Below are 23,466 nucleotides of genomic sequence, written 5' to 3'. Positions count from 1 at the left end.
ACTTGTTTAAATAATATGGGGCTTTGTGTTGGTATTTATATTGTGATCAGAATGAATGAAAAGCATACCAGTGTGCCATGTTCTCCATGCCAAGGTCCCCAAGGCCCTAAAATTTAGCTCCATGAAAGGATTTCCTCGCCTGATACCCATTGGCAAAGCTCACTGTTCAAAATATATATCTTTTCAAGGACAATTGTTTTATAACAATGTGGGTCTTATATGAATCAAGGCCATTAACAATGATTTCCTCTGATTTCTATTGATTAAAATACTACAAACGAATGATACATTGATTACCTAGACAGGAGATATAAACCGTAGGGATTTTGATTTCCACAGAGAGTGTCAAACAACCATTTTTTACCCAAAGTATTTTTAGAAGTAGCTGATGCCCTAGGAAACTGAAGGAATGTTGACACAAACCCACCGGTTAGGACTCATGCATGTGTGCGTGCTGCCGCCGCCGCGGCACTTCACCGCACGTGCTCTTTGAAACCTGGATGGTCCGGGGGAGGTCTTTCGGTGCGGTGTATCCTAAATATATAATCTAATAAAAATAGTGTGGTGTATTTAATTGATATCTTTCACACCCTGCAGCGGAAGTGCTGTCTCTTGCTTGTTATATCCATCAATGGACACACAAAGAATAAGAAGTTCTTTTGAAAGCATCTACCAAAACTGAGTCTGTGTCGTTATGCAAGAGACTTTCAGCCGCACCGAGGAAACAGTCATGATTTGAGTTCATTAAGCAATATTGAAATGTAATAATGGACAACTTGGTTTTACTTTACTCGTTTAATGTCTACTGTTCCGCTGTTAAGAGAAATCGGCGATCGTAGGAGTTGATCATGAATTTCTTCATAATCAAAATGCTGGAAATAAACTAAAATTCTATTGGGCGGTGTGATATGTCATCTCTATGAATTTTTTTTTGTATGGAAAAAAAACAAAACAAATGCGCGAAAAAATGATGTCGAAAAATGCCCTATTCCAGAAATTGCAATTTTCAACCCCTTATATATCTATGGGTACTATGGGTACTATGGAAAATATAGTGAAAATTGGACCTTGGAAATCAAAATTGGGCTTTCAAATTGTATAATTTAAGATAAGAGAATAGTTTTTTTTTAAAAAAAAATCGCGTATTTTCTGTGATAAAGAGAGGCTGTTTATGCTTGTTCCTGCGACATTACGCAAGTGTGATGTGATAATTTGATGCAGAAGAAAAAAAAAGTAAAGAAAAAAAACAACAACATGACATATATCTATAGAGAAGATATTGCGCTTATTATACAGTGCTATATTCCTCCATAGCATAATGGCGAGAAAAAGAAAACTAACACGAGCAGAAAAACTCGGCTTGCCACCAAGAGTATCACTCCGCAAGCCTCGGCCAGGAGAGGAACCACCCGACCCAAACAACGTTCAAGTCCGCCTTACTCGTCTTACTCCTGGTCAATTTGATACCTTTACGAAAAAGATTGTTCCAAAGGATGGAAAAAAATTTCCTCAATCAAGCTTGCCAGAGCCGTTTAAAACCAAAGATAGGTTCTTGGATTTATTTCAAAGAATTTCAAGCCCCAATACTCTTGAAAATATGCAAAAAGTACAACACATTATTGATGAGATCCTACCTGAAAATGAGAGAAGCGATACCGAAGCTGCAAGAAATTTCAGAGAGAAAAAGTATAACAAGTTCGCAGTGAATGTTGCAGAAGGCTCATTGGCTCATTCTCGTTGCCAACGGCTCATTCCAAGCACAGTAGTGCTTGACTATGACCTTGACTATGTGGTTGAAAAAAAAAATGAAAGGTGAAGAGATTGATCCAGAAACATTGAAGTTTCGCATCAAACCAGCTGCATTGAAGAAAAAGGTCCTTGAAATGTATGGCAAATGGTATGACGTTTTGTTCTCAAAGGAAGGAAGGCTTTATGAGGAACGTGCTGTTGACTTATTGCCTACTCCTGACCCAATTAATTCAATTGATCCCGCTTCTCACGTTTTAATCCTCTTGTCCTGACTGCAAATTCTGTTCCTGCTTCTTCGACTCCTGCTTCTTCGACTGCTGCTACTTCGACTGCTGTACTCTGACTGCTGCCACTTCGACTGCTGCTACTTCGGCTGCAAATTCTGTTCCTGCTACTTCGACTGCTGCTACTACTTCTCCTGCTGCTGCTTCCCCTGGTGATAGGTGATAGTTCTTCTAATAATTTTTCTCCTACTTCTTGTTCTCCTACATCTGAACGTCTTGTTGGTTCAACCTTAATAAATGACGATGAAACCACCATACCAACCTGTTTTTTCAGATAGTGCTTCTGTTCTTGTTGCTGATAATGAAGATAATGATTTTTCGGAAGATCACAGTATTGCTAACGAAGCGATAGACAGATCCAAATGAAGGAGATTGGTGCCATTCGTATAGACAGAATTGGAAAATGAACATATGTCATCGTGCGATACTGATATGAAGGCTTTCCAAATAGATTGGCTTGAAGACTATAAGAAATTCGTTGACCTTTGGGAGGAGTTGACTGGAGAGAATGATAAATGGTTCCGCAGTGAGGGGACATAGGAGGGCTTTTTATGTAAGTACAAAAAAGATCACTGGTAGAGACTGTGTCAATATCTTCCAAGGAAAACCTTCCCACGGAAGCATTAAACGATGAATTTTGCAAAGAATGAACATAATTAGAGATGCAGAAGATGACAGTTTCACTTTCAGTATACTAAACTTTTTCTTGTTCTTTTGGAAAGCGAAAGGTGGAGAGAATACTTGAAAAAAAAAAAGGTGCAGAATAGTGAACTTATCTTGGGAATGCAGCTACAGTGCGATGGTGTGAACATCGCCAGGAGAAAAGGCGCTATAGCCAACTTTGCAAGAAAACATCTCCTATAAGCCTATGAAATCGTCCTTTCATTATTATTTATTTAACTCATTTGAATAGCCATAACCAATTGGGCGCACATGAATGAATTTAAATTTGTAAGTTAAGATGATTATAAATTGATTATGTGAACCACCATTGAGATATAACACCAAAACCCATTAACAAAGATCTCCATCTCAGTTCATGAAGATCCTAGTGATGGGTAATTCACTAGCGACTTCATATCATATTTCCACATTGCACCTTTTTTCCTTGAGTGTTGAGTTTTTTACTGGTGATGTGATTAATCCTTAAAGCAAGAAGTGTGTTTTTGTAAGAAAGTTATAATTAGTTACTTTACCTATTAGGAAGACCAGCACAAAATGCCTGGCTTGCATTTTATTTAGAACCTCTGTGACTCGTTAATATATGATTCATTCATTCATTTATTGTAGTTTTTGACAATGCATGTCGACGCAAGCAAGATCAGCGTGACCAAAGCAGCAAATGGTAATCAGATAATCTAGATTACTCACAAGTTTATAACTAGAGATTTATGAGTCTTTGATTTAAAACAGCACCAGTTTCCCCTTTTATTCTTCGAGCACCAAAAATTTTCCCGCTCTTTACTAACCAAAAGACTCCGAAAATACCTTAAACTCGCATATCTAAATAAATAATGTCGTACGGATCTAAAGCCACTGGCCGCTTAGCGGGAAAAACTATTGTACGTAGCGCAAGTATTCATTTATTTATTGTTAGAATCATGATGGCTAACTATTTTTTGTTTCAAGTTGATCACTGGCGCCTCCGCTGGTATTGGTGAAGCCACCGCTATCGAATATGCTTCTGCTGCCAAAGGTGAATTGAAGTTGATTTTGACTGCCAGAAGACTTGAAAAATTGGACAGTTTGAAGTCCAAATTGGAAGCTGAATTCCCAAATATCAAGGTTTTGACCGTGAAGTTGGACGTTTCTGACCTAAGTGCAATTGAAAAGTTTTTCAAGGAATTGCCAAAAGAATTCTCAGATGTTGATGTTCTCATCAACAATGCGTATGTGATTCTCCATCTCTTTCTCATACATCATTTTTTCTCTTCTTAACTTTGCTTTATCCATTTTATTTGTGCTTACTAACAATTAATCTTTAGCGGTCTTGCTAAAGGGTTTGCTAACGTTGGTGAAATTTCTCAAAACGATTTGGATTGCATGTTCAATACCAACGTTATAGGTAACATTGCAATGGTTCAGCACCTTTTGCCATTGTTTAAGAAGAAGAATTCTGGTGATATTGTCCAATTAGGTTCTGTTGCCAGTCGTGAATCATATCCTGGTGGAGCTATTTACTGTGCTACAAAACAGGCCCTCAGAGCTTTCACTTCCGCCTTAAGAAAGGAGCTGATTAACACCAAAATCAGAATTATTGAAATACAACCGGGTAGTGTTGATACTGAATTTTCTGATGTCAGATTCTACGGCGACAAGGTTGCTTCCAAGAAACTTAACGAAGGTATTGAACAATTGAGTGCAGACGATATTGCTGAAATGATTGTCTTCTTCACCTCCAGAAAGCAAAACACTGTGGTTGCGGAATCTTTGATTTTGCCCACTTGCCAAGCTTCTCGGTCCCACACATATCGTCATTCCAAGTAAGGCAGAAGATGGCGATTGAGATCATATGATACTATTCCACGATTTCTTTGCTTTTATTTATTGCTTCTTGTTTAGGAGGGGATTGATGATGAAAACTTTTTAGATATTGGGCAAATTGTAAACGTTCCTAAATTTCCCACATGAGTCATGTTGTATTATTTTTTTTTTTTTTTTTTTTTTGCTTACCATGAATATACTATCTTCAATCCTGGTTAAGCTCAAAAAAAAAGAAGGAGATTTGGTCCTCTCAGTAGGTAAGGATACTATTACCTCTATCTGGTATTCATTTGACGGGGAAAGATTGGAAACTTTATGGGGCCATAGTGCTACCATTTGGACAATCGATATTTGGAAGTATTCAATTTGAACAAGGATAACTTGAAAGAGCGATATTCAGAACCAATATTAGACATAACTACTAGAAATTATTTTGTCAAGGCTACGATTGTGGGTTACTCTTAAGGTGGTGAATATATTGTTGCAGCTCGTAAGAACTAACCAAGAATTCGAAGTAAGAACGCCGATTGTTTTTCAGTGAAATCAGATCGATATATAATGATTAGTAACTACTTGTTTGAATACGGAGTTCAGCGCTTAATGAGCAGCCATTTTCAAGCTGTTCTATATTATACAAAAACAGGTTTTTCTTGTGATGTTAATGTCCCGATTATCATAGAGGATATTTTGAGTTTCGCTGACAGGCTCCTTGGAAGATTAGGTTTGGAGGAGCATACACCGCCGCCAGCAATTCTCTTTATTAAATACAACAGCAGGTTTGATAATAAAGAAAATTCCCTATTCCAATAACAGTAATAACAACAATGTATCCACTTGCCACTTCTTGCTATATATTGAGTAAAATAGGTTTGTTTTCCGCTGCGCACATACATCAACAGCGATCGTAGTCTATGCTTATAAGCAAAATTGTATTAACGTTGCTAAATTGAGGAAAATAACAATGACTGAAGGAATATCTGAAACAATTCCCTAACAACGAGATAAGTAGACGCTTGTGTTGTCAAGGATCGTGAACCACACAATGTAGGCGGCTCCCACTAATTATTTTAATTAATATTTCGGGTGCCTGTGTACATGCATTGAAACTTGAAATAAATTTTAGTAATCCCGGTGATTCCATTTGAAGCAATAATTACATTCGACACGTCACGAAGCCGATTTATTGTCGTTTTGCCCAAAGAAGAAATAGCAAGAGATTTGTGCTTTGTTACGTGTCACCCAATGAATAACCAAATGATTTACGATGGGCGCACAGGCATACTAGTAATTTGGTTTCAGGGATATTCATCTATCTATCACCAGCCACGCATTACAAAATGATTAACTTTTGATCAGTAGTGATTATTATTAGCAAAACGTTGTTCAGTACAATTTCAGGTATTTTCATGAGGTAAGGCACCACCCACCCACCGGAATACTCGCGTTTCAAAAAAAGAGAGAGACAGGGTATTTTGTCTACAGGTACTGCAGTCGTACTGAGGAGATCCACACGTATGGAATAATACGGTAACACACTGTGTTGTATGATATATTGGTAAGCGTAAGCATATCCTGTGTGTACAGAAACCTCAAGAAGCTTTAAACTACCAAAGTAAATAGCAGTCCAAAACATAGAAACTCCTTACCAAATACTACGAGAAGATTGAGAATCACTGATGGACAACAGAGAGATCTAGAACATGTCGTATCTCGACCGGCCCAACTGGAAGAATTTTTTTTTTTTTTTTCATTCTTTTTTTTTTGGTTTTACGGGAAAAATTTTCGTTGCAGACAAAAGCGGTAAAACGTAAACAATAATAAATCGTAAATAAACAACAGATAGTAAATAGGGAAAAGTAAATAGTAAATAGTAAATAGTAAATAGTAAATAGTAAATAGTAAATAGTAAATAGTAAATAGTAAATAGTAAATAGTAAATAGTAAATAGTAAATAAATAATATACAAATATATGAAAATAATAATAAAAAAAAATATAAATAAATAAATACATAAATCATAAAAATAAATACATAAATAATAACAACAATAACAAACAAAAAACGATAACTGATAAATAATAGATCTTACATTGACAGCTATTAAAATAACATATTATTAATTTGTAGCCAATATGACAGTAATAAAACAATAAGCTCTCAAAGCTTCAAGAAGTGAACATAAATATAATAACAAAACAGCAAAGAAAAAAAATAAAAAAAAGAATCAGATAATTAACAAAAAAAAATCAGATATGATTGATCATGACTGTTCCCAGCAATAACGAGAAAAACATTTTTGACACTGTTCACTTTGTTCAATTCCCAACCGTTCTTGTTTCCGTCTGATAATCGCACACCCAATACAGGTGCTAAACTCGGTATCCTCAGTAAGGTTTCTCATCGATGCCACTTCGAACCCATTTTGTACCATTTGTCTCTTCAAAGTCTCGTTGTAAGCCATCTTCATGGTAGTATAGTTACTATTCAATGAATAGGCTCTATTTGGATTGTAAACAATCAAAGGAGGAACGCTACTCAAGTTGGTCAATTTGCTAGAATCACAACCTAAGAAAACAGGCTTCTTGTTGTATCCTTGCGAAACCATTTCTGATTCACTAGGAAGAGGAGGCATTGGAGCATTGGCCCCATTGGCATAGAACTGACGATGATAAGTGGCGGTCAAAGCAGTAGCGTTAGGCCAGTTATCGTCAGTATCGCCACTATTATCGTAGGCCAAGATGACGTCGACACCTCTTTGTTCTACCAACAATGGTTCCATTGGAAGGTTTTGCAAATCTTGACCACCATCAACGAGTCCCAAAGTTTGACGGTTTTTGAACGCAAAATTTGAGGCCCAAGTGGTCAAAAAGAATGGATTAGGTTGCAAAATCCCAGCATCAAGCATGTTTTCTTCAATTGATGTGAACGCTCTTTTGAACATATCGTACAAAATGCCGATTTTCTCTATATCTTCTTTAACAGAACTCAATCCCATACTCCAGATATTAGATGATACCGCCATGAGGAACCCACCATTGTCAAATTTTTCCACGCATTGTGTACTGTCGACTGGTTTCCCATCAACGAGACTGGTTCCAACATACTTCATGTCGACAAAAGTATTGGCATCGGCATCCCAACTGCCAAATTCAAATGGGTTCGATTCAACAATTGTCGAGTTAGCGATGGTCAATTCATTAGAATCATATTTAATTTGGGAAACAGAAATAGGAAATGGCATTTCGGCGTTGGCAAAAGTATCCATATCTCTGAGTGAGGAGAAGGTGCTGTTGTTAGCGGCATCGTCATTATCAAAGAATCTGGTACTCAAAGCTCTTGCCCAGATATCAACCATAGACACACTGAACCCCGATTCTTGTTTTGTGCCAACTTGGTAAATCCAGTCTTTCCAAGCGTAGTAGCTTGCTCGAAGATGATGGGCGATAGTCCCAGATTCGTAGAATGGGACTTCCAAGTCCCAAATCTTCCCACCATTAAGAATATCTTGGATCGATTGAAATTGGTTAAACACCATTGTTCCAACCATCCAGTTCCCACCAGATAAACCAGCCAAATACGTTGAAGCTTGTAGCAAGCCTCCGAGACCGTGTTCGGTGGCATTGGTGACACGATTATCGAGGGCAGCGATTTGCCCCGCACCACACAACATCGCTCTAGAACCACCACCAGAGAAACTTAATGCCACTTTGATACTCTCATTGGTATTGGTCGAGTTCAATGGGATCAAGTCTTTATATTCAGACTCACTGAGATTCGTTTTGTATTTCAAGAACTCATAAAGAGCTGGTTGGGATTTGGCGGTTCTTTTTTCGAGCCAACTTTGTTCTGAATCGCTGAGATTTGACGCCTTTCTTGTATAATCATCTTTGTCACTAGGACAGGACACGTAAGAAGGGGCGTAATTGCTTTGTAAACTATCGTATCTTGTAAATGCCTGTGATAGATTTGCAAGAAGCAAAAGTACCTGGAGTACTACCAAGGAGTTTTTCATTGTGGATAGAACTATCCTTCTAATCAATTGCCAACAATGGTGATAATAATAATAAAGAATGTGTTTCCTTTAATTGTATCTACAATAGAATTTAATGGTATAGTGGCTGGTCTTATAATAATGTGAATTATGGATAAATTGTAGAAGGTCCATTGCTACCATGGAATGTTGGAGATCGGACGAGGCACTAATTTCGGACATCCAGTGATATGTGCCAGTTCATGGATTGCCAATATTAGCGACAATTCAAATGCCGAAACGCGAGCCTTTTTGATTTATTGAACCTCGGTAATGAAAGTGAGAAAATTTATCTCATGATATATTTTTATGGAATATAAGTACGGGTTCTTTCCAATGATCGTGAATTATTATATTGCAATGTTGGAAATATAAATATAAATTGGTGTTCACCGTGCAGCAAAGAGAAAAAAAAATCGGCAAACCCAACCAGCTGTGGGTAGCGTCGGAGGCTTAGAGCATTTCCCATTGGAAGCTTAGAGCATTTCCCATTGGAAGCTCACCACCTCTAGTAGGTCAACGATAAATGGATGATTGATGTTGGTGGTATCTTTAGATGCCATGTATGATAAATAAATATCAATAATGCAGAAGGTCCTTTTATAATATATGTGAATTGGACCACAATTACCTTATATTATTCATTGATTGGCTCATTTCCCGGCTATATTAAATGTAATAATATTGATGCTGGAGGTATTTACATTTGTTGGATTGCACATTCTCTATACATTACTAAGACCAACCATTGTGAGTATCTCAGTTTACACTCGAATACCTATTTGACTATAGTATAATAATTATAGTGTATCTATAATAATATGGAATAAGCTCCGGAATATTACCTGCCGACAAGTGCACTTCCACGTGACTCACGTGTCATAACAACGCAATGCAAGGCTACGCATACACAAGTAATAAAACGCGCCTTGCACCAAACATTTTTTTTTCTTTTTTTCAATCCGATGCGCATGTCCTGCATACAGGTGCGTGGTTGCATGAACCATAAAATTTTCATTGATTGCAGTGAGTATTAATATTGTGAAACTACAGTATGGATGGATCAATAATTAAAGCTGAGCAACAGAAAATTTCATCCTTTTTTTTTTTTTTTTCTTATTTCTCCTTCTTTCTTCTCTTCAACAGCAAGCCCAGTATCGTTCGTTATAATAGTACCCATATAATACCACCGTCGTTCGTTTTTTGCTTTGGGTGTTTCCAAATGCACACTCTTTGTCAACAGAAAATTGAATAAACATATATTTCACACACATTCGTTTTATTTATTTATTTTTATTGATTTGTTTGCTAAATTTCCCTGGGACCTTCATTCATTCCTTCCCATATTTTTCAACCACACCGTTAACATCCATCACCATCGTTTTTATTAATTTATTATTGTTGCAAATAATGATATTGAAAAAGCTTAAGAACTGGAATACTCATCCTAGTGATGCCGTCTCCGGCTCTTCCTATACTGGACTGTTACTGCCAACATCAACAACGAAAACAGTGGCGGAAATGGCCCAACAGATAGGTTCCAAAGACAAGGAAATCAACAACTTGAATAACAAGATCACCGAATTAACTGAACAATTGGAAAGATCTGCCAGGAAACAAAGTTTTGACAATGATAGTTGCGGGTCTTCAGTAATGACCTCCAGCTTCCCGGTAGAGAGAAGTTCTTTGATTAATGAGCCAACAAGCTTACAAAATAGAAGAACTAGTACCTCCACAGATAGAAGCTTCAAGGGTGTTGAATCCATAATTGGTTCCAATACTGATAACTTACATCGTACCTACGAAGAGGCAAACTTCCAATTGTTAGAGAAACTCAAGTTAAAAGAAAGTGAAAATCAGATATTGGTCACCAGAATCTCTCAGTTAACTGAAAGGGTCTCTGATCTTGAAGATGAATTGTTCATAGTAAAAAATCACCTTCCCAACAATAGCAACCTTGAAGAAAAAGAACAAGGAGAAGAAGAAGAAAAAGAAGAAGAAGAAGAAGACGAACAAGAAGAGCATCACCATGAACATGAAGAGAGTTATGCTTCCAAACAAGATATCCTGATTTCGGAAGAAATAAAGATGATGAGTACTGCTATCCTTTGTCCACCTCCTCAGGTTGATAATGATGTCAACCAGGATGCCGCATCTTTTATTAATGGATTATTTGACGCCATTTCTTTGGATAATAATGAATTGGAACTCGGATGTGAGCCAAGCACCAGTGACATCAGTGATGATAAACATCTTGTCTCTAAGATTTCCAGTGCCTCCTTGAACTCCGCAGAAAGTACGGCTGATACCTCGATTTCCAGTTCCGAGAAAGAAATGTCCAACTGCAGAAACTCTTGTGACAGCTTATTATCTTTGAATAAATCGGCCATCAAAGTCGATCTGATCAATGAACCTATCAAGCCGTACATGAAGACAAACTTGAGATCCAAATCTCCTTCCACTCGGTCTCTCAAAAACTTCTCCAAGAGAAGAGTCCATCAAATTTCTTCATATCTCAACCCATCTAAAGATAATATCCCTATCCCATCATCGCCAGCTACCATTAATTCCCAAGTATCTTCCAGAAGCTCTCTTTATAATGAAGATCTGGATGCACACACTATTCCTTCTACTCCAGTGACCCCACTTACCCCACAATCTGTCAATTTTTCAGACTTCCCTGACCCAAAACTTTCCAACTACTTTGGTGGCATCACCGCCATTAAACATTCATACTCAACACCATCTTTAACCAACTCAGTTTCTTCTACTGCCATAAACTCTAACGTCTGTTCTAAAAAGTTAAACTTCGCTAATGAATATGTCACAGAAGCATTCGTCAAAAGAATTCCCCAGCCGGCAACTGCAAAGAGAATGAAGAGTGAGTCGAATATCCATAGATGTTTATCCCCAGTGTCCATGGAAATTATTAGAGAAAATTAAGATTAAAAAAAAAGAAAGTTATCTCTATAAGATCACTTTTGTTTTTGTTATTTTTTTTGAATTTTGCCTTTTCGAGTTGAGATTTTGCTTTAAGTTGAGATACTAATTATAGATTATTTTGAAGCCTATTTCCCCAAACACCATTCACTACATTATAACTCCAACTACATCAACCTCATCCCATATCTATAGTATTTCCTAGAGCAATATTTTCCCCGATCCTTAGAGTCTCAATATTGATGATTCATTCAGGCGAGGTTTTTTTTTCGAATTATGCTGTATTCCTTTACTTTCCAATTTCTCTTTGCTCAATAAAAAAAAAAGTCCACTTGCTTTCCAATTATACTATACCCTACCTATTTTAGCAAAACTCATCCATTTCCTTTTTCGCCGTTTTGCTAATTCATCTTTTCAATCTTTTTGCTTTTACTTCATCATTATTTCATTTCGCCGTGCTTTCTTTTGGGGATTCTTTATTCTATTTATTTGGTTTTCTTTTTTTTTTTAGCTTTCTTCCAACCGTTATTATATTCTTAGATTTCTTTTTCCCATTTTTTTATTCATTGTTGCAAAAGCAACCCTTATGCAAAGGTATGCTATTTTACAATCTTAGCTAAGTTGAAACTCCCATTTTCTTTATCTTTTCTAATTGTTTGAACTGAATTTGTAATAAAAAAGGTACTGTAGTGCTTATACTGCCAACTACTTATCCATGGTTCAACCGCCGGTGCCACATAACCGCACTTTTTTTTTTTTTTTTTCCAAATTTGGGCGGCGAAGATAAAAATGAGTTTGTTGATAAAGAGCAAGTAAACGAATACTTGGATTAGACCATCACAAGCAACAAGATCCCTTATTTGTTGAGATAATAAAGTGTTTTTGTACAAATACTCTGTTAAATATCTCTGATCGTCTATAAAAAGAAAACAACCTTTAATTACATCGTGCGTGGTTTTCTTTTCCCCCGAGCCTCCTAAACTCCTAAAAGCAATCTTTGAATCAATCCCACCGTTAATTATTCAATCAACTCAACAATGAGTGTGCCTATCCTTCCAAATGGCCAGCCTGTCAATTTTGGCGGGACCTCCAAAAGCTCTAATAACAAACCCCACCAGAAAAAGAAATCGAACAGCAATAATAATAACAATAACAACAGTGGACCGAAATCAAGGAATAACAACAACAACAACAACAACTCCTCAGGAAACCGCCGCTCAAAGTCAAACCATCAGGACACTAATGGAAAGAGCTCAAAGAGGCGCAATAACAACAACAACAATAACAACAACAACAATAACAACAACAACAACAACAACAACCGCAATAACCAAGTCCCTGATAGTGATGGTGACCATAGTGACTCAAATGGCACTACTGGCTCTGCCTCTTATGCTGGCTCGTCATTCCATACCTCACAACCCAAGATCAGCGATTTGCCAAAGCCTTCTTTCAGCTCCTCTAAGTCTTCAAATTCTTCCAGTGGCTTGTTGGCAGGTACTAAGCTAACAATGAACCAGTTATTTGAATCTAATAATGCAGGCGCCTCAGTGAACGCTTCTCCTCGTCAGGAACACGTCTACCCTATTTCTCAGCCTTTTTTGCAGTATCAAGGTCAATCTGGTGCTCCTCCTTGTGCTCCACATCATCCTGCTGCCCCATCAAATTATTATCAATATCCTCCAGGGCCTCCAAATTACCAACATCACCCAGTGATTCCTCCTCCACAAAACCAACTTCATACTACTAATCCCCAATTCTTTAATTCTTACCCTCCTCCAATTGGGTACTTGCCATACCAGACAGTCCCTGCACATCAAGGCCCTTATCCAATGTACCCTGGTAGTAATCCCCATGGTAGCAACGTTGGCTATCATTCTCAAGCACAACCACAAAAGTAGCTAATGAATAGTAAATGGAAATGTCAAATTTAAGGCTTGTGGTTGTGTTGTATTGCTTTGAAGTGTTTAACTTTGAAGTGTATCTTTTTTCTTTTCTCTGATGATTATATGCCTGTGATGCTACATGAAGTTTGTGTTTCCTTGCCTATTTTACTATCGGTTTTACTTTTTGTATGTTTTTGTTTGGATAACGATAATGATGCTGGATAGAGATGATATCTTTTTTTTTTTTTAATTTTTGATGTTTCTTTGGTTTTATTTTGTGCATTTACTTTGCCAACGGTGTTTGTGCTCTGTTCGAGTTCGTTTGTGATTTATTATGATGATACTACTGTCTTTTGTGTTTTTATTTTTTGCTTACAAAGTGAAACATTTGTTTTGGGGTTATGTTTTGAGATTTATGAAGCAGGTTCTTTGGATTTTTTTTTTTTTTGATTTCATTTCTGGGACTCTTTTATTTTTTATTTTTATTTTTGTTTTATTCAGTATTGCGTTTTTGTTCCTTGCTAGAAGCATGGTTTGAACTATACTGACTGGAGATTCCTTGGAAGCAACGAAAAGAATGGAAAACTAGAAAATGTTAATAGAAATCAGGAATTGCTAGTAAAGCGTCTCACGAATAACAATTAGAAACTTGAGAGAAGAAGGAGGAAGAAAGAGAAAAAGAGAAAAGAAAAAAATTATAAAAAGGAAATTGAAAAAAAAAAAGGAAAAACTGAAAAATGCATGCGTTATTGCAATCCACTGAATGGGTTGTGATGTGTATGAAATAATATAATAATAATATACAACTGGGCTGTTCAAATGAACAACCCACTCAAAAGAAGGACCAACGACGATCCATGGTAGCACCGTACTGGAAGTGGGATTAGTAGTCACCTGCCGCATCGGAAAGCCCTCCTCTCAATTTTTTTTTGTTTTTTCTTTCCTGGTTGAGTTGGGAACAAGAAGAAGACAGTTGTTTTTGAGACAACAACAGCAACTAGGAGATCTTAGTGTGTTATTAGATGTCACACAGGAGACCCTTAGACGATCTTGTGGTAGGTATCGTCTTGCAATTTATCGAATTCTCTTGGAAATCAATGTGACTAACCAATATCATTCAGACATTCCCTACCCCAAAGGAGGCCTTTGGTAGGGCCAGTCAGGCTCAACAACACGGCCATCAACAACAACAACAACAACAACAACAACAACCGAAACAGAGGAGTCAAAGAAAACCTCCCCCGGGTTATGGAGGAGGAGGAATGATGTCTCATAATCAACCACAACAACTACAATCACAGCAGACATACCCTGGCCAACGACCACAATACTCTGGCCATCAGCAACAAGTGCCTGCTGTACCACAACAACAACAACAATCACAGCGAATGCCTCAACAACCACAACGAATGCCTCAACAACCACAACGAATGCCTCAACAACAGCAACAGCAACATATCCCACAACAACAGTATGCCCCATCTCCCCAACAAAACAGAATGCCTTCTCAATCACACCAGTATCAGCAACAACAAGCACCTGTTCCTCGGCCACAACAACATCAATCAATGCCAATGATACAACCACAACAACAACAACAACTAACAGGTGCTTCTTCGTTGGCACCTCAGTTCACCGATCCTATGATGTCTAATAATTACCAATTCCAGCATCAACAATCGCCACCAAATGAGATTCGTCAACCTAATCCTTTGGAAGCCCAAAGCACTTCAGAAGCCGAGAGAATAGAAGTTAGACTACGTGATTTGTTCAATAAGGTCGACCGCAACCGAACTGGGGCGCTAACTGAGAACGAATTATCGATGGCATTGTTTAATACCGACAAGACCCAGTTCCAACCATCGACGGTCAAGCTCATGATAAAGTTGTTCGATAAAGACGGCTCGGGAACCATTGATTTCAGAGAGTTTTATCATTTGTGGAACTATATCAGCCATTGGAGAACGGTGTTTGGGATCTATGACAAGGACAAGAGTAACACTATCACCTTTAGTGAGTACCAAGAGACTTTGAAAAGCTTTGGCTACAGATTGCCAACGGATACCGTATTATTTGTGTTCCAGAAATTCAGTCATTCAGGAGGCGGGATCTACTTGAAGTTTGACAGCTACGTGGAGAGTTTGATTTGGTTGCTAAGATGTACAAACTCTTTCAAGAAGTACGATCTGCAAGAAACCGGGGTGGCAGTGTTCCCATTTGACAAGTATATCCAAGAGATCTTGGGGTTCCAATGATATGGTATATGTATACTTAAAAAGACATTATTTGTTGGAAGCACTAACTGTTCTCTTAATTATTTCATCCAACAAATTATAGACGCTTCTTTTCTTATTCACCAACGAATAGACCAAAATACTCGTAAGCAATCTTTTGCAATTATTCTTTTTCCTAAACATTAATATTATTCCCAACAATCACCCATCGATGATCATATATTCTTCCTGCGATGGGTGAAAGTTTGTTGCCGGGCAACTGCAGATGCAAGAGAAAAAAAAAAAATCCTCCAAAAAAAAATCAAAATCATCAATCCAAAAGGGCTCTCCCAGTGCCACTATCTTCACATTCTTCATCAATAATAACCTAACAAAGATGGATAACACTTTAGTTTCTGTTCCTGTCCAAAGACCTTCCGATATCAATGATATCTTGAACAGTTTGAAAAGATACGATGTCTCCGTGATCAAGGACTTGGAAGACTACTTGAAGGTCCAATGCGAACAAAATTTCAGCGACGTTAATGCCAATTTGGCCCTTTTGAAATTGTACGAATTGTCTTCGGAATCCCTCAACGATGAAAGAGAAGAAGCCACTATAAACATATTATTGTTAGGGCTTTGCAATTTCTACAACATTGACTTTGAATTATACTTACATTTGTTGCCAGTTTACGTGTTAGCCGATGTAACAAAATTCAAAGATCTTTCATCAGAAGATTCGTCAATAATCCAATTCTGCAGCTATGTTAACAAATTGAAGGAATTGTACGTGTTGTTGACCTCTGCTAAGTTTACCAAGTTCTGGAGTTTGTTGAAAACCGATGATTCCTATCAGGATTTGGTTTACGATTCCTACTTGGCCGACTCTTTCGACAGCAACATCAGAAATTTGATCTTCAACGTGGTCTACAAAGGGTACTCCAACAACAACTCGCAAATAAAGTCCAAGATCAGCTCCCAATTGTTGCAAAGCTACTTGAACTTGAACGAAGCGGACTTTGGTAAATTCATTGAATCAAAGAAATTCTTCAAGATAAACGGTGACCATGTGTTGATTAACCACGACGCCCACCTCATCAAGAACGACGACGAAGAAGAACAAAAGCATGTTTCTACAAATGCCCATAACTCAATCATCAGTAGCGAAAACATCAAGTTTGAACAGTTATCAAGATTGATCAAAGAAAGTCTTGAAAAATAGACGACCCATGCATTTTTTTTCCCTCTCTGTGTTTTTGACCCTCTCCCCCCTTTTTTCATTTTTATTTTTATTACTATTCTAATGATTCTTAATTCGTTCAATAAAATCGATCTCTATTTTCTATTCAATATTGTAAAATGGAGGGATTTATACCACCCACCACACACAGATCAAAGAACACCAGCTTGGGGGAGAAAGAAGAGCACAACTTACCCGACGCACGCACCTGAAAATTTTTTTTTTTTCCAACACAGAAAAAAGTTGAAAGAAACATTATTATTACCATATTCCAAAGCAAATTAACCAGATCCTTATTAATAAGTAAGAGGCAAAAATAGCGTCATGAGTTCTCGTTTCTTTGCTGCTAGTTTATCTGACTCCGAGTCAGACGAGGAATTGCTCAGTTCCGAAGAAGAAGAATTGCTTAGCTCTTCTGAAGATGAACAGATGGAATCTTCAAGTGAAGAAGACGACGACTTGGATGATGACATGGACGAAGACGAATCAGACGAAGATGATGATGAGCCAACCGGTCGTAACAAGTTCTTGAAGACCGAAACTCCTCAAAGAAGCGCAGCTTATTTCTTGAAGGGTTCCAATATTCCAGATTCTGATGACGAAACCGAATCCGAATCTGACGACGATAACAAGAAAGTGGTCAAATCAGCCAAGGACAAATTATTAGAAGAAATGAAAAACAGTGCCAATGAAATCGACAACGCTGCCGATTTTGATGACTGGCTCACCGTTTCCAAAGAATTCGACAAATTGAACAAGTTGTTGATCAGATCCCAACAACAAAATATTCCAACCCCAACTTTCTACATCAAGACTTTGGCAGAATTGGAAGATGTTATCATTCTTGTCAGCAAGGAAAACACTAAAATGAATGCCGTTACTTCCAAGGCCTTCAATTCTATTAAACAGAGAGTTAAGAGATCATCCAGAGACTTTGAAGATTTGATAAAAAGATTCCGTGAAAGTCCAGAAGATATGCAAAAATCTGCCACAGTGCCTGCCGTCGCCCCAGCTGGCCGCTCTGCCGCTGCCGATGAAGAAGAACTTGATATTGCTGCTACTTTACGTACCGTCATTGAAAACCGTGGTAAGAAGAACGTTGACCGTTACGAACAAGTTGCCACTTTGGAAAAATTGTTGCAATTTGCTGAGTCTCCATTCCAATTTATCTCAATTTACTTTTTATTGATTCCAACCAGATTTGATCTCAGTATGAACGCCAACTACATGCCAATTGATCAATGGAAGAATGCCGAAAAAAATATTTCTGCTTTATTGACCATTTTGGAAGACAATCATGACAAATACAGAGTTACTGAAAATGGTGAAGCTGGTCTCGATTTTGAAAACGAACCACAAGCTAACAAAGATGGTATCGTGGAAGTATTAGGTTCTATTGCATCATTTGTCGAAAGATTGGACGATGAATTAACCAGATCTTTGTTAGTTATTGACCCACACTCGAGTGATTACATTGTTAGATTGAGAGACGAATCTCAAATGTACAACTTGATCTTGAGAGCCCAATTATACGTTGAATCTTTGTCCAGTGCTGATCAATTGACCAATCCATCGAACGATCAATTGTTCAGAATTATCTTGAGAAGAATTGACCATGTTTACTTCAAGCCAATCCAATTGATCAACTTCAATGAAAAGACCGCTTGGAATGCTTTGAAAGATGGACAAGAATCTTTTGTCGTCAAATCCACTTCCACTTATGATAAGGAATATGCCGATGGATTAGTTAATACTTTGTGTTCAGTGCTATACCGTCAATCCAACTCTGTCTACAGAAAGAAGGCAATGCTTTGTCATATCTACTACTATGCTTTCAATAACCAATACTTCAAGGCCAGAGATATGTTGTTAATGTCACACTTGCAATCTACCATCCACTCTTGTGAGCCAGCCATGCAAGTCTTGTTTAACAGAACTTTGGTCCAACTTGGGTTATGTGCTTTCAAGGTTGGCTTGATTGATGAAGCTTTCCAAACTTTGCAAGAAATCGCCACCTCTAGCAGACAAAAAGAATTGTTGGGTCAAGGTGTTCAAAGATACAATCAACAATCATCCACAACCAGTGTTGCTGCTGACAGACAAAGATTGTTACCATTCCACATGCATATCAACTTGGAGTTATTGGAAGCTGTGTTTTTGACTTCTTCACTCTTGATTGAAATTCCTCAAGCCGCACAAACCGGTAATAACAACTACAATAAGAAGGCGTCCACTAAATCTTTCAGACGTGCTCTTGAGTTCCATGAAAGACAATTCTTCCAAGGTCCTCCTGAAAACACCAAGGATTACATTATGTACGCCGCCAAGAGTTTACAAATGGGTGACTGGAAAAAGGCTACCAATTACATCAAATCCGTGGATATTTGGAAGTTATTTGTCAATGGTGACGCAATCAAGAAGATGATTGAAGAAAAATTACAAATCGAAGGGTTGAGAACTTACTTGTTCCAATTTAGAAACTATTACACCAAGTTATCCATTGGCAAATTGGCAGAAATCTTTGAATTGAAAGAATCTAAAGTGTCTGCTGTCTTATCCAAGATGATTTTCAAAGAAGAGATCTTGGCTGCTTTGGACCAAAAGACCTCTTCAGTCTACTTTATCCATGGCCATGAATTGAATAAACCTCAAGAATTGGCATTGGTGTTGGCTGAAAAAGTCGGTCAATTGGCAGAAAAGAACGAACGTTTGGCTGCCGGGGGTCACCAGCAGCAATCCACCGGGTTCAATTCCCAATCCCATGGGTCTAATGGTAACACCTCCCGTAACCACCACAGTCAAAACTTCAAAATCAGCTCCTCTAATTCAGGTATCATTGCTGGTGCGTTGAATGGTATGGATAATAAAGGGAACAATAGAAGACAAAAAAGAAACAATAAATAATCGAATTGCATGTTGTTATTGATGATGATGATGATGATGCCTTACTGATATATATATATATTATTTTATTTATTTATTTATTTTTTTGCTATATGGGATGGCTCACGATATTTGCTCATGACAATTCATAGTGCACTTGGTTTTGTTTCTTCATGTTAATTAACTTTTTCTTTTTCTCTTCATCCTTTTTTTTTTTACCTACACTATTTGCCACCAATTTTCATATCTGTTTATTCGTTAGCACCAAAATATTGTATGACTCGACCAGTTTGACTGGCTGCTGTTTAAGATTAAGATTCACTTCATCTTTCCAGAGATACAGTCTTTCCTTTTGAGAGCACCACGGCGTTCTAGATGTTTTTTCCCATTTTTATCTCATGTTATACATATTTGTCAACAGAAAGCATTATTGTATATCTATTTGCACATGGATTTTACAAAAAAAAAATTTCCAATCAAATTTCGATGTATTACTAAATTTATAATTAGATATCTATTTAAAAATCTCATGAGCTTTGCTCATTATTATGATATGGAAAACCAATTTTATTTTGGTGAAAACCCCTTTTAGTTGATAAAAATATTGAAAATAATGATATTTAGAAAATATTTTTGTTACTTTTTTGATTAATTTTATTTTGATAATTTTTTTTTTCTCTTCTTTTTGTGTTGATCAACTGGTCAGTTTCTTGAAGTAATAATAAAAACCAAATTGTTAACTGATGTGTTCCAATTAACCAGATTTTGGCTTCTAAGTCGGGAACGTTTGCGCTGATAGCATAAATAGCAGTCGATCTTTTTCATTTTTGGCTTAGCATGGATTGAGGCAATCATATTTTTCCATTTTAACTCAACTGGGATATTCAATAGTGGCCATAAATGTACTGATAAAGTGCATTTAATGAGGAAGTGGGTCATTTTAATTTTATCTTGTTCTTCTTTTGATTCATGTTGATGATTATCAGCGATGGTTATGTGCACGCAATATCCACATAGTAGCCAGGGCTTGAGTGTTGGTAGTTGGCGAGCCTACTCCAGAATTGCTGTTTTTGTTGTTTTTTGATGTTCGTGATACTTGTTAATGTCAGCGATAATCTATTTTGATCAATTTTCGCTCTGGTTCTTTTACTTCCTTGTTTATGCTGAAACTCCATAACCAGCTTGGGAATTTCTGGTTGGAACCTTGTTAGTATTCCCTTGGTGATAGACATTTCTAACTCTTCTATTCTAATGTTAAATGGCTCCAAAGTTTTGGTTTAAGAAATCGGTTTTGATAATAATTGAGACCAAGCAGTAAAGTCTTGCTTTTCAACAATAGTAAGCATCGGAAGGTTGGTTAATTGCACAATAAATGGGCCTTTTTCGTTGTTGAGCTCAATAACATCACCCAACATTATTCTCCACCAGTGTTGTGTTTTCTTGTATTCTTCTGGCAGTCTTTCTCCTTTTTTTTTTGTATGTATTTTTTGATGAGGTGATTGACTCCTAGTTGTAACTTATATCTGAGGAGACGATAATAGTCGTTATCAGAGTTAGTATACAACCCTTGCACTATCTTGGCCTTTCTATAACGGGGTTGGGCGGCGATGTCAAGCACTCCATAACCACCCTTCTGGAGACTTGTCTTCAAGATTGCCAATGTGAGCTTGGCCTTTTTTTGAAATTGCTTTAAAATCGATTTTTCCAATATTGCGATGTGATATGAATCCATTGGTCGATGTATCTCATGATAATATAGTTTTGAGTAAATATAGGCGTTATAACCTGTTATTTGGCTTGAAATTGGTAAAGAATACATGTTGGTCATAAAATATTTTGTGTTGCGGTTTTTATCAAGAGTATCCGGTCATATTTGATGTCGGTAACCCATTTCAACTTCTAAATACTTGATCCTGAACTGTTTTGTGGTAGTTTCAGGTTATATATGCGTTTGACGTAAGAGGTGTGAGGTGGTTATGATCAACTTGGATTTCTGGTGGCTTATTAGTGAACCACTTATTTTCTTAAATTTCAGAATCCATTCAATCGCTCTTTTGAAATCATTGTCGTTTTTCAAGAGTACTGTAACATCATCAGCAAAGGCTAAGTACTTTCGTGGAAAAGGGGTAGTGAAGCCTTTTAGGTTGTTTTGGAACGATCTCAAAAGAGGTTCAAGAGCCATAAAAAACAAGGTGGGGGATAATAGGTTACCTTGTAAAGTGCCATTTCTTAATTTGAAGACTAGATCAGCGATTTTATTAACGGAGATTATCCCTAATGTTTTTGAGAAGATGTTCATGATGGTTTTTTCCACTTTCCCAAAATTCATATACTGGAAAAGTACTTTCAAATACTTGTGTGAAAGTTGATCGAAGGCCTTCTGAAAGTTCAAAATCAAAATTTGATTCTCAGTTTTGTGTTTGGTCTAGGGGTGCCTCTTTGGTGAGATAGATCAGAGTTAAGAGCGGATCGGTAAATATGGTGATGTTGGTGAAGGAGTGGTGGCCAGGTGATAAATCCAGTTTGATTCTGTCCTATCATTTTTCCTAAGAAATTCACTAGTCTTGCATTGATAATACCGGCAAAAAGCCTAAGGTTGGTATTTATCAACGCAATTGGTCAATAAATGGTGATTAGCGAATGGTCTTTGTGAGGTTTGGGAATGATGGTGAATTTCACCGTTCTATAATGGTAGGGGAGCTCTGAAGTTGTCATGATTGAATTAAATTCATTAAGCAATGAATTCTTAATTTGAGGAAAAAGCATTTGGTATACTATGTAAGGAACACCATCCATTCCTGGGCATGAATTTATGTTGGATGCATTGACGGATTTTTTTAATTCTTCCATTGTTATTGGTTTGTTGAGCTTGCTGGAGACATGTATATCGCATAATTTTTTTCATCTTTAAGCATAGACTGGCTGAGATAAAAGCGATACAAGAGACGGTTCCCGTCTGTGGTAGTTGATCTATTTGTCCAGTATTTCTTGATGCTGTGATTCTTACGTTTGAGAAAAATGTCTGTCAATGCAAAACTCTTAATGAGGAATTTCATTGATTTAGCTATCATTTCTTCTTGTCTGCGATAGTTCTGGAGGTCCCTTTGGATAATATAATTGTTGAAATCACCCTCTAATAATATGTTGATGTTCATGCTCCTTTGACGCTCTTTAAGATTTGTAAATTGTGTGCGAAGACGAACAGAGAGCTGATCCTGTAATAAGATTTGTTTCTTATAATTGGCGGATGGGTTGCAAATATTGATTAGCCATAGCCAGCTGTCATTTGATAGTTCTATAATAACATCTGTAATTTGTCTTTGTAATTCCTCTTGTATGCCAACTAACAACAAGGAATGAGAAATGACCTTAATATGGTCATGAATAATAATCGCTGAAGTTTGTGTATTTTTGTAAAGTTTCTTATTCTAATAGTTAAAGAGAAAGTTCCCATTAAGATTTAGATACTGGAACATGGATATTCCATGCTCATTTGTTATGCTGATGATCTTAGTATTATCCAAATTTAGTTTTTGGATGTTTTGAGAGATGATGGTGAATTTTTTCATTTGATGAGAATGGTTGCTGGGTTACATTGGAGCCATCAGTTAATTGGGGTGATTCGTCGATATTGATATCCTCCATCGTACAAAATGACATACAACTGGTGGTTTCCAGAGCTGGTGAACTGTCCATAAACAAATAAGACAAGTCGCGAAGCTCCTACCGTACATTAACAACGTTTTTTCTTGAT

At 37.2% G+C, this 23,466-nt stretch overlaps 8 protein-coding genes across 8 annotated transcripts; 7 read left to right on the top strand and 1 right to left on the bottom strand. All coding sequences in view use genetic code 12, as the record gives it.

Annotated features, from left to right (window-relative positions):
- Positions 1–1,318: 1,318 nt before the first annotated feature.
- On the top strand, positions 1,319–1,816 carry DASC09_000960 (uncharacterized protein; the record flags this gene model as incomplete). Its single annotated transcript, XM_064993699.1, has 1 exon — positions 1,319–1,816. One exon carries the CDS (start codon positions 1,319–1,321, stop codon positions 1,814–1,816), a length of 498 nt encoding a protein of 165 aa, XP_064849771.1.
- A 1,731-nt stretch (positions 1,817–3,547) lies between these two features.
- Positions 3,548–4,520, top strand: DASC09_000950 (uncharacterized protein; the record flags this gene model as incomplete). The annotated part of the gene is made up of 3 exons (XM_064993698.1): positions 3,548–3,595; positions 3,663–3,922; positions 4,019–4,520. The coding sequence occupies 3 exons, from the start codon at positions 3,548–3,550 to the stop codon at positions 4,518–4,520; spliced, it is 810 nt and encodes a 269-aa protein (XP_064849770.1).
- A 2,257-nt stretch (positions 4,521–6,777) lies between these two features.
- DASC09_000940 (uncharacterized protein) lies at positions 6,778–8,529 on the bottom strand (the record flags this gene model as incomplete). The annotated part of the gene is made up of 1 exon (XM_064993697.1): positions 6,778–8,529. The coding sequence occupies one exon, from the start codon at positions 8,527–8,529 to the stop codon at positions 6,778–6,780; it is 1,752 nt and encodes a 583-aa protein (XP_064849769.1).
- A 1,428-nt stretch (positions 8,530–9,957) lies between these two features.
- DASC09_000930 (uncharacterized protein) lies at positions 9,958–11,490 on the top strand (the record flags this gene model as incomplete). The annotated part of the gene is made up of 1 exon (XM_064993696.1): positions 9,958–11,490. The coding sequence occupies one exon, from the start codon at positions 9,958–9,960 to the stop codon at positions 11,488–11,490; it is 1,533 nt and encodes a 510-aa protein (XP_064849768.1).
- A 1,034-nt stretch (positions 11,491–12,524) lies between these two features.
- On the top strand, positions 12,525–13,388 carry DASC09_000920 (uncharacterized protein; the record flags this gene model as incomplete). Its single annotated transcript, XM_064993695.1, has 1 exon — positions 12,525–13,388. The coding sequence occupies one exon, from the start codon at positions 12,525–12,527 to the stop codon at positions 13,386–13,388; it is 864 nt and encodes a 287-aa protein (XP_064849767.1).
- A 1,007-nt stretch (positions 13,389–14,395) lies between these two features.
- DASC09_000910 (EF-hand domain-containing protein) lies at positions 14,396–15,628 on the top strand (the record flags this gene model as incomplete). Its single annotated transcript, XM_064993694.1, has 2 exons — positions 14,396–14,428; positions 14,495–15,628. The coding sequence occupies 2 exons, from the start codon at positions 14,396–14,398 to the stop codon at positions 15,626–15,628; spliced, it is 1,167 nt and encodes a 388-aa protein (XP_064849766.1).
- A 355-nt stretch (positions 15,629–15,983) lies between these two features.
- On the top strand, positions 15,984–16,811 carry DASC09_000900 (uncharacterized protein; the record flags this gene model as incomplete). The annotated part of the gene is made up of 1 exon (XM_064993693.1): positions 15,984–16,811. One exon carries the CDS (start codon positions 15,984–15,986, stop codon positions 16,809–16,811), a length of 828 nt encoding a protein of 275 aa, XP_064849765.1.
- Positions 16,812–17,153: 342 nt separating this feature from the next.
- Positions 17,154–19,733, top strand: NIP1 (translation initiation factor eIF3 core subunit c; the record flags this gene model as incomplete). Its single annotated transcript, XM_064993692.1, has 1 exon — positions 17,154–19,733. One exon carries the CDS (start codon positions 17,154–17,156, stop codon positions 19,731–19,733), a length of 2,580 nt encoding a protein of 859 aa, XP_064849764.1.
- Positions 19,734–23,466: the final 3,733 nt, after the last annotated feature.

This window comes from Saccharomycopsis crataegensis, assembly GCF_037102585.1.
Source record: "Saccharomycopsis crataegensis DNA, jcf7180000000072, whole genome shotgun sequence".
NCBI classification, from domain to species: Eukaryota; Fungi; Ascomycota; class Saccharomycetes; order Ascoideales; family Saccharomycopsidaceae; genus Saccharomycopsis; species Saccharomycopsis crataegensis.
This window is presented reverse-complemented; position numbering and strand designations above follow the sequence as displayed.